Source organism: Lolium rigidum, chromosome 6, assembly GCF_022539505.1.
Source record: "Lolium rigidum isolate FL_2022 chromosome 6, APGP_CSIRO_Lrig_0.1, whole genome shotgun sequence".
Classification (NCBI taxonomy): domain Eukaryota; kingdom Viridiplantae; phylum Streptophyta; class Magnoliopsida; order Poales; family Poaceae; genus Lolium; species Lolium rigidum.
The window spans coordinates 147,623,049-147,633,635 of record NC_061513.1 but is presented as its reverse complement, the minus strand read 5'-3'; the positions used below and the strand labels follow the sequence as shown (position 1 = coordinate 147,633,635).

Below are 10,587 nucleotides of genomic sequence, written 5' to 3'. Positions count from 1 at the left end.
TTTGTCATATTTGCAACCAATACAGAAGCGGCTATGAATATTGGGCGCAACCAACTGGAAATGGTTGCACGACATATATACAATCCGAGCAAACGGGTGTTCTAATTTCAGGATAGCTCTTGATGTAGAACCATTTCATGCTACTTTAATTTTTAGATGGTTTTTTTTAGGCTAAACAGTGGGTTTCCCTACTGTAATTTTTTTTAATTTATGAAACAAAGGAGTACAAATTTATTACAGAAGTTTTGCTTGAGAATAGCAACTTAAAAATAGACGGCCCAAATTCCTTCAAAGGAAAAGAAAGAAGTGAAAAGGAAAAAAAAAACTATCTGAACTGCTGGACCCAAGAGGATAAACCTATGTAATGTTTCCTTTTTACCTTATATAAGCGAAGGGCCATTTCATCTTTGAATTTCTTGCGACATCTGCAAATGCTTGGATTGACAGCCTTGAAAATGAAGTCATTTCTAGTGGTCCAGATAGCCCATGCAATCATCATGATAATTTCCATAAAGAAAGGTTTGGCAATGGAAGTCTTAATTTTTAGATGGTTGATTCATGTATCAACCTAATGTGACCTATGATTTTATTATTTACATGCTTCAATCAATGAAGATGCTGGGACTATGGTCCCTTCTAAAAAAAATCAGATGCCACATAGTCACATCTAGCTACGTGCCTACATCTTGTTGGTCGGAAGGTACGATAAAGTGCAAATATAAGCATATGTGCGTTGAACCAACAACAGGAATATTCTACCAACCACGATTTGATAAACACTAGTACACTACACACAAGTACAGGGGATTTACATCATTGATGTTTACTCCATCATTTATTGGGAAGGAGTAAAAACTACATGGAATGGAAAATATAGGCTTGCTTGTGCAAGAACTAGGGCACTTAATTGATTTTCTTACAAACCTAAATATGCACACGCACGCATAGTTTCTTCATTTTATTCCTAACCAAGAAGCCACAATCTTCTTAGTACAATAACATCATATTAGTATGCTTGCTTCAATAACATATTCCCAGCTAAGGACGCAAGATTATCAACAGATTTTCATGTTTGCAGTCCCTTCAGATGCTTCGCTCCTGAAATAAATAAATAAAGAAAATTATAAACTCTGTAAGTTAACTTATCTCGAGCTCTCAAATTTAGAACTGGGCAATCGATAGCAGATTTGGCAAAATGGGTTCCCTTCACAAAACGGGCTCTGTAGTTGGAATGCAGAGCTTCCTCTTCAATGAGTAAAAACCATGGTTTTGTCCCCAAAGAGCGCAGGACAGACTTCAATTCACAGCCTTTATGCAAAAGACATCTACGGAAGAGAACAAGTACTTTGTTCCGGCCTCTTATGCATAAAGACATGAAAGGGTGAGCTAAAGTGCATGTCAGTTATAAGTCCCCAAGTGAAGCTACACGCCTACACTAGAGGACAGACAGCCAGACCCTGTGTCGTCTTGCAAACCGACGGATGACAGATTGCCGCATGCATTCATGGCAAGCAGATTGTGCGTGCATGACACCGTCCGTTTTGCTCGTGTAATAGTGCACGCACGCTAGACTAATTACAGTATATCTGGAGCTCGTGAAAACGGCATTCCGATGCTGTTTATTGTGCCAATTGATAACATCAACCTAGCTAGGGCATGGTTCACTTACTAATAGTTTAAAACAAATGACTGAAATCACGATTACTTTGTTTGCTGGCGCTTGTATGTACTTATGAACACGAAACAGGAATCAGGTGGAGTTCTGGTTACCTTGATCAATCAGTTCCAAGACCCCTGTGCGTTGTAGTTGGGGTACGGGATCCTGCCGGACTCGATGAGCTTCACGTCGTTGTCGAGGATCTCGTAATGGCGGCGCACCTCATCGGCCGTCTTGGTCCCGCCCATGGCGCGGGACACCTTGAGCCAACGGTCGGGCGTGCCCTCGCCGTAGTAGGCCAGGGCCTCCTCGAACAGCTTGTTCTCCCTGGTGCTCCACTCCGCGTTGGCGCCGCCGCGGGATGAGCTCCTTGACACAGAAGACATCTCGACCTGGATAGGAATTAGTATATCTTTCTCGGAAACTAACCAGCTAGCTAGCGCGCTGAAGTTTTCTGATCTTCAGAAGCTCCGATGGTTTTGATGACCGCTGTGCTGCTACGGTGTTCCATATTTATAGACCCTTTGGGCTTGCCATTGGCTTGGAGATTGAAAGATCAGTCAGGCTAAGGAGATTCTGAACTTTTCTGGGCAAAGGTGCTCCCTTTGGAATGTATAGATTCCAGTGCTGCGATACGCTTGGGCTGACACATATGCATAGATTGGTTGATCCCCACTAGTAGATAACAGGCCTTTTGTTCCGGGTGGTAAGGGCCTTTTGTCGCGGGCGGCCAGCCGCGACAACGGAGGCGCGACAAAAAGGTCCACCACGTGGCAGCCGCGGGGCGCGCACGGCACAGGCCCTTTTGTCGCGGGCGGTATTACCACCCGCGACAAAAGGCCCTCTACGTGGCGCGCGCACAACGCTGCTGCTTTAGGGTTTGAGGGGTGCAGCACCCCTCCCCCCCCCCCCGCCACCGACCGCCTGTTATTTCATTTTTTTCGTTCGAAAATAGAAGTTGCATATATTTGTACGCTACTAGAAGTTGTACACGTTCATTCAATATATATATATATATGTAGATCGATCAAACAAATATTGGAAGCAAAAGTCGATTCCCCTTACACATATTCGTAGATTCCCTACATATATACATTTAGCTCACGATCGACAAGCGGTACTAACGACCGTCTATTTGGAGGTAGAGCATCTATTTGGACTAAACAAGCCTTTGTTGTTTAGTACTTCTTTAATCAAAAGTCCCGCCAGTTCCTCCGCGATTCCTAGTGCGTGTTCCTTTGGTTGGAGTCTGTCCCACATGAAGTCGACCTATATACGAAAATGAGATGAGTATGACTATATCAGTCTTGATAACGAAATATTGATGATAATAAATAAAGTTGTGAATGTTATTGCTTACGTCGAATTTATTATTGTTCTGCTTCTCAGTGGTTAACATGCGAATGGACTCGCAAACGTAGTATCCACATAGATTCGTCCCTTGTGGCTGCCGGGGGCACGGTACAGGAGTAAATGTTAGCTTCTCCGCCTAGGTACCGTCCTTACGATGTCTCTTGAAAGCGGTCCAAGCCCTGCCAGTGCAAAAGAATGATTGAATGAGTGGATAATTAATTGATATCTCACGAATGATAAAGCGCGGCGATGAAGGAAATTACACTTGGAGCAACTTCGCAAGTCCCGGAACCCGTCCACGCCTCTACTCGGTGGGTCTTTTACTTCAACTATTCCCTTATCAGGTTGAATGTCTAGTAGAATCCAGTGGAAGCTGCACATGTTATGCATATACGTCAGGAATTACACTTAACATCGAGTAAGAAAAATTGAATGTGCATAAAAGATCATTAAGACTCTCACTCGTAGTTGTAAGGAAAAACAATATTGAATCACAGAAATATTGCTCCCCCAAAAACCTTAGTAGGTTTCCCCCCGTTTCTTCGCGTTTATGTTTCAACATGTATTTTATCTGGGTCAATAAACCCAGCATTGATAATATTATTACTTTTGCATTCACTGATCTTCAGTCTGCATAAGAGAACACATAACATATAATGAGTATATATATGCAATGAAAACGAACATGAACTGAATGAAAATGAACTTATATGTAGTTAACAACTTACAAGCAATAGCAACTCATGAGAGATTTGTCGAGGGCATCTAGATTGAATAACTCGCCAGAGTTCATTCATCTCAATATGGATCTCCTCCTTTCGGTAGTAATATTCCCATGGTATACTCGCCACGATGTACATTATGTTCTCCTTGCATGCATCAAGGTACCACTCGATGCAAATTCCGCATATGTGTTGGCAGTTTATGCAGCCGCTCTCCGCTGACCAAGTCGGTCCCGTAGACAAATTTAGGAGCTATATCAGCAATGGGTAGTGCAAGCATCTCGCTGCAAGTAGCAATTCCTCCACGGTAACTGAACATGCAGCCGCTAGCCTTGCAGCTTCTTCCATATCGATACCACCATGCTGTTCCTGGTACACCTTGGGAACATTAAGCACTTTGAGTGCTGGGATCGATTGTTTGGGCTGAGCACCGAGGAGGGGAACTTCCTTTCTCTTTTTGCCTTTTGTCGTTGGCTTGGCCTTGAGGGGTGCACTTGTTGAAGTTGACTTATTCTCGGTTGCACTTCTAGCCGATGATTTGCTCGTGCCGCAATGTCCTTCTCCTTAGCCTTTTCAGCCTTCTTTTGGTCAATTACCTTCGCAAGAGTGCGTGTATAGTCATCCTTCTTCTCGTGTAAGTCATACTCGCGATGGTGTGTTCAGAAAACTAGTAGCATATTCTATTTGCTTCTCTCGTGTATGGCTGGCGCAGGAGGTTTTGGCTTATGAAAAAAATCATAATTGATTTTCTTAACAATGGCATCATTTTCCTCCGGGGTACGATCGTAAGGACGGGGGGGGGAGGAACCTTTGGTACTTTTGGGAGGGGCGACATCTTGCGGACAGGACTCTTGAAACGCTTCCGGATGGGTGCATTCCGAGTCTTTTTGGGCGGAGGCGGCGGCGCTGGAGATGGAGATGGACTACCGATGTCGTGGTCGACGTCGTACCCACGGGGTGATGGTGGCGACATGTGATCAGTAGGAGGAGGTGATGGTGGCCTGCGATCGCCTGGAGGAGGTGATGGTGACCTGCTGGGACGACCGGTACTAGGTGCTACCCAGCCTCGGCAGCCTGATGTTCTTCTTTTCCCGTGAGAATGATTTCTCCCAAGCACCTCTCTCGGGTGTAAGCCCCCCATCACCTCCAGGGATATCGAGCTCCAATGTCCCCCACGACGGGACAACTGAATCCACCCCGACACGAGCATAGCCAGCTGGAATCGGATTGCCATGCCATGTTACCGGCTCACCTTCAGGTCCAAATGCCGGTAAGACATAGCCGACCGCCACCTTAACGAAACCTTCCCGAACACCTCATGGAGATCACAAGGTGTTTGCTCCTTGATTCCATCCAAGGGGTCGCCAGGACCGGCATCTATCATCATCCGTGTAGAAGGGGCCTCCGAGTCGGCCACGCTCGCTGTCTCGTTGCCGAGATATGTCGGCGGTATTATCCGGCGGGCGCTGTCCTTTTAGTTCATTTATCTCCCGCCGCTGCCGCTGAAGCTCCCGCCGCTGCTGGTCAAGTCGGCGTTGGAACTCGGCCATCCGGTCATTCCGCACCTCCAGATGGCGTTGTTTAGCTCTCGCTCGGCTTCTATAAGTCTCCGCGTCGGCCGGAAACCCAAGCGACCATGGAACACTAGGGCCGAAGCCTCTTGTTCGTCCTCCCTTCTCGGGATTACCGAGGACAAGCGTCAGCAAGTCTTTCTCTCTATCGGGAGCAAACTTTAGTTTTCCCGCCTTTATATCTCGTCGTCACTTCAATCCATTTTTGCCTCGGGTACCCTAACCCTGGTGTCACTTTCAACAATGTTCCCTGTCTTCATGTCATACTCACAGCCATGCGCGAGGAACCAATTTCGAGCCCTAGTGTCCCATCCTTCTCGCGTGGGTTCTGGAGTGATCCCGTTCAGCTCCATCTCAGCCTCTTGTGCATCCCACTTAGGCATGGCTACTCCGTAGCCCCCTCGCCCCGTGTGATGGTGATATTTCTTTTCGTTTGCATTCTTCTTGTTTTTCGTTGACAGGTTCACAGCCTCCTCTGATTCTTTGTACCTCACAAATTCTTCCCAGTTATGCTCCTGCTTCGCTAGGTAGTTCTCGAATAATGGAGGCTTCTTGTCTTTCTTATAATTTTTCCATAACCGGTTCTTATACGCCCGGAAAAGTTCCCCCATCTTCTTAAGAGCCCATTTCTTCACTAGTGCCCGCTGCTTAGCATTCTCAGACTCCGATCCCAAATCTGGCAAAGTGAAATGTGCCATGAGGTCGCTGAAAAGTGTGTCTTTGTACCTATCGGCAACCTGATTTTCGGTCACATTCTTGGTCTTGTTCCATTCTCTCGACAGTGATCGGGATACGATCTCTAACCACAACTCCGCACTGATTTTTGAATGTCACTCCGACATTCGCGGGTACCACCGGTTGGCCTTCCGGTGATATAGCTTCAATTGTGAAGTGGTCTTTTTGGACAACTTCTTTGCCGGGCCTCGTTTCTCTATCTTATCTTCGGAGGCCTAAGAGAATACATATAGAATTGCATTAATGCCTCTATACTAATGCCTCAATACATATGTACATATAGAATTCCATTAATACCTCGTCATGACCGGAGCCGTCGGCTTCTCCGTCACCGGAGCCGTCGGCTTCTCCGTCACCGGAGCCGTCGGCTTCTCCATGACCGGAGTCACGGGCTTCTCCATCACCGGAGTCGCGGTCTTCTCGGTCGGCTTCTGTACCATCGCGGATTATGTCCGCGAATATGTCTTCCTGTTCCAAGTCCCGTTCGAATTGATCCATTGTTTCTGCAAAAGAATTAAATCGATAAGTACATGTTCAAACACAAACCAAACCCTAACCCTAATCAAACACAAACCAAACCCTAAACCTAATCAAACACAAACCAAACCCTAACCCTAATCGGCGACACGTGTTTGCGAGAGGGAGAGGGTGTCGGCGACGCGTGTTTGCGAGAGGGAGAGGAGAGTCGGCGACGCTTGTTTGCGAGAGGGAGAGGGTGTCGGCGATGCGTGTTTGCGAGAGGCTCGGATGTTCGCGAGAGGTAGAGGAGAGGGAGAGAGGGGAGTTGCGGCGTCGAGTGATCGCGAGAGGGAGAGGGAGCACGGGACGAGGGTGATTGCGCGAGAGGGAGAGGAGAGGGCCTGTGTCGGCGTCGGGGGTGTTTGCGAGAGGTAGAGGAGAGGGAGAGAGAGGGGAGTTGCGGCGTCGAGTGATTGCGAGGGAAGGATGCATCCATGTGTGCAACTAAGTTGGTTGTGTCCTTCTTCAAATAACAATGTTCTTCATCATTTTAAAGTTGCACTATCACACATTACATAAAAACTAACAAATTAACTATCAAACTAACTACTAATTACATAAAAACTAAAACAACTAACAAATTAACTAAAAACTAAAACAACTAACAAATTAACTAAAAACTAACAAATTAACTAAAAACTAAAACAACTAACAAATTAACTAACAAATTACATAAAACAACTAACAATTACAGAAAATTAAAAACTAAATTACAGATACAGAAATGTAAAAACTAAATTAAAAACAATTACAGTAATTAAAAAAAGAAAAAAAAGGCCCGAGGCGGCGGCCCGAGGCGCTACCTCGATTGCAGCGGGCGCGGCGGCGGCCCGAGGCGCGGCGGCGACGGCGGCCGAGGGCGAGGCGCGGCGCAGCAGGCAGGGAGACGGCCGGCGGCGGCGGAGGCAGGGAGACGGCCGGCGGCGGCGCGGCCCGAGGCGCGGCGCGGCGTGAGGCGCGCGGCGGCGGCCGAGGGCGAGGCGCGGCGCAGGCGCGGAAGACGGCCGGCGGCGGCGGAGGCGCGGCGCGAAAATTCGGCAGCCTGGCGGCGCTATTTTCGCTAGGGTTTGGCCTCCGGGTGTTTCGGGTGGGCGGCCCGCCCGCGACGCGTCAGTTATATACGGACCCCCCTTTGTCGCGGGTGGTGGCTCAACCCGCGACAAAAGGCCCCCCTTTAATCGCGGGTTGAGCTACCACCCGCGACAAAGGGGGTCTTTTGTCGCGGGTTGAGCCACCGCCCGCGACAAAAGGCCCTTTTGGCCGATCCGTGGCACTCCGCATCCAACGGCTCCGGCCGTTTGAATCCAACGGCCTGGAGCCGTTGGACACGGATCAGCTCTGTTTTTTTTCTTTTTTGTTTTTTCTTATTTCAATAACTTTTAAATGGTAAATCAAATAGAAAAGTGTTATATATGAAAATTTGTCAGAAAAATACAATGAACATGAATATGACATCCATATAAGTAGTTGCATCTCACAATGAACATAGTCGTGTATGTTTCACCCCTAATGATATGCGGAGTGACACCGAGTAAGGTTTCACCTCGCCACGTGTCGCCGCCTCTTCCACGCACCTCGCCCCGTCGCTGCCGGCGTGCGACGTGTGTAGCCGTGGCTTACACGTGCCTCGCCACATGTCGCCGCCGCTTCCACGTGCCTCGCCCCGTCGCTGCCCGCGTGCGACGTGTGTAGCCGTAGCTTACACGTGCCTCGCCATGTGTCGCCGCCGCTTCCACGTGCCTCGCCCCGTCGCTGCCCGCGTGCGCTATGTAGAGCGACGAGTGCGGGCGCAACCACACGTCTCCACCGCCTCCGCTCATTTATCTCCAGCATGCCTCCACGTCGTCGAGGGGCGTCCGGTTTCCGTGGCGTTCGAGTGCGTCCCGAGCGGTAGGTTCACCGCCGAGATACGCGCCGCCGGCTTCCGCCTCACCCTCGGCACGTACAACACGCCGGAGCCGGCGGCGCGTGCTTACGACGCGGCGACGTGGCGCTTTCGGCGGCCGGGCGAGACATGAACTTCCCGGATGTTGAATCGCTAGAGGAGGCGGAGTTCCTCGCGCCGCCGCAGTGCCTCGTCGACGACGAGGACCGTCGCCGGCACCGCCGGTGCAGCGCAGGATCGCCATCGCCGAGCGCGACGAGCGCTTGATGCGCCGGTGGAGGGCGCAGTTCCCCAACGATGTCGACAACACCGACGCGTTCTTTGCTAACCTTAGGGCACAACGCAGGTCCGACAGGCGCCACCGTCGGGCCGTTGCCGCCTTCGAGCTCGAGAACTCGAATACAACTTGGACCGAAAATGACCCTCAGTGGGAGGACATTTGGACGGAGACAACCTCCGACGACGAGTAGAGACTAGACTAGTAATTTATCTATTTTATTGTAATTTCAATAAAGTCGTTGTCGGTTCTATTAGTTTAAATTTAGTTTATAAAGTCGATGTCGGTTGGTTTTGTTCAATAAAGTGGTTGACACGAAATTTATTACGATTGAACTAAAATTAAAGTACAGAGCTCAACTGAAAATTAAGATACATGGCCAGATTCGAATGTTGGAGCCATTCAATCATAGTCGTGCCTAGCCCTATAATACTCGCCACTGTAGTCATCATAGTCGCCGACGTCATCGTCGCTAGCATCGGGGTCGCGGTTGTCCAACCTCGGCGGGTGAGCACGCGTGGGCTGGGATTGAGGGTAGCGCAGGCGGGGGCCACGATAAGCCAGGACGCTCTGGAGAGTCCGGCCGCGCCACCACATCCGACGGCCGGCCTCGTTGAAGTTCGAAGGAGGCGGGCCGTCCTCCTCGTACTCGGCAACCGCCCTCTCACGCCGATTGATGAAGAAGCTGTCCCAAGTCGGGCCGTAGTCGGGTTGCCACCGGGGATTCCTCCGCCGCTCGGGCGTGAGCTCGAAATAGTAGTGGTTCGTGATGGCCATCTCGCGTGGCACACCAAGAGGGATAGGAGGGACCGGTACGCCTCCGACGCTCAAGCAACCAGCCGGTCGGGACGCGGTAGCCGGGCGGGCAGGGGTAGTTCGAGGCGCAAAGCGCCTCCGCCTCCCGGGGTGTTAGACATACGATGGAAGCCATGGGAGAGAGTGATGAGGTTTGCGGATATGAGTCCAAGCCTACATATATATAGTGGAAAAATGGCGGGAATGCGGGAAGAAAATAGGCGGGAACGAAGTGGCGCGCGAAACTTTCATCCCGGGTGGAGGCTCAAACCGCGACAAAAGACAGGGGGAGGCTTATCTAGGAGGGCCTTTTGTCACGGTTGGTGGCTGCAACCGCGACTAAAGCCGTCGGCAGGATAAGGATGTGTCGGTAACCTTTGTCACGGTTGGTGGCTGCAACCGCGACTAAAGGTGTCGGCAGGATAAGGACGCGTGGGTGGATGCACTGCTCGATGAGATAAAGCATGTAGCGCACGACGGCCTGTCGAAGGAATAAGACAAAGTAGAAGCGGTGCCGTTCCTATGAAAAATTTCCATGCAATCCCGTGAAAGACTCCGTCTCCTCTAACAATGTTGGGGAAAGGGTTCTCATTATTACATAAATGTAGAGATTGTCTTGGGAACTATATATGAAGAATACATTATTACATCGCCATCTAGTGTTGTGATCTTCTACGCCGTAGCCATGGAGAATCTTCATCATTTAGCAAGATGCTTGGGTCAATTTTCACCGTGAAGGGTGGAATTTCTTTAAACTTATTATAATCTTCTGACATGTCTGTCTTGTCATCCACTCCCACGATGTTTCTTTTCCCCGAAAGAACTATGTGGCGCTTTGGCTCCTCGGTTGATGTATTCTTTTGTTAATTTCTTTTTCTTGATTTGCTAGACATGTCCTTCACGTAGAAAACTTGAGCCACCTCGCTGGCTAGGACAAAAGGCTCGTCCAGGTACTCAAGATTGTTGGGATCTACTGTTATCATACCGTACTTATCGTCAATATGTATAGCGCTGAGCTTCACCCATTTGCACCGAAACAAAGGGACCTTAAAAGTGGGACCATAGTCAAGTTC

At 49.3% G+C, this 10,587-nt stretch overlaps 1 protein-coding gene across 1 annotated transcript; it reads right to left on the bottom strand.

Annotated features, from left to right (window-relative positions):
• Positions 1-751: 751 nt before the first annotated feature.
• Positions 752-2,124, bottom strand: LOC124667760 (protein RADIALIS-like 3). Its single transcript, XM_047205012.1, has 2 exons — positions 1,771-2,124; positions 752-1,098 (listed from the first exon to the last, which is right to left on the bottom strand). The coding sequence occupies exon 1, from the start codon at positions 2,041-2,043 to the stop codon at positions 1,780-1,782; it is 264 nt and encodes an 87-aa protein (XP_047060968.1). The 5' UTR covers positions 2,044-2,124; the 3' UTR covers positions 752-1,098; positions 1,771-1,779.
• Positions 2,125-10,587: the final 8,463 nt, after the last annotated feature.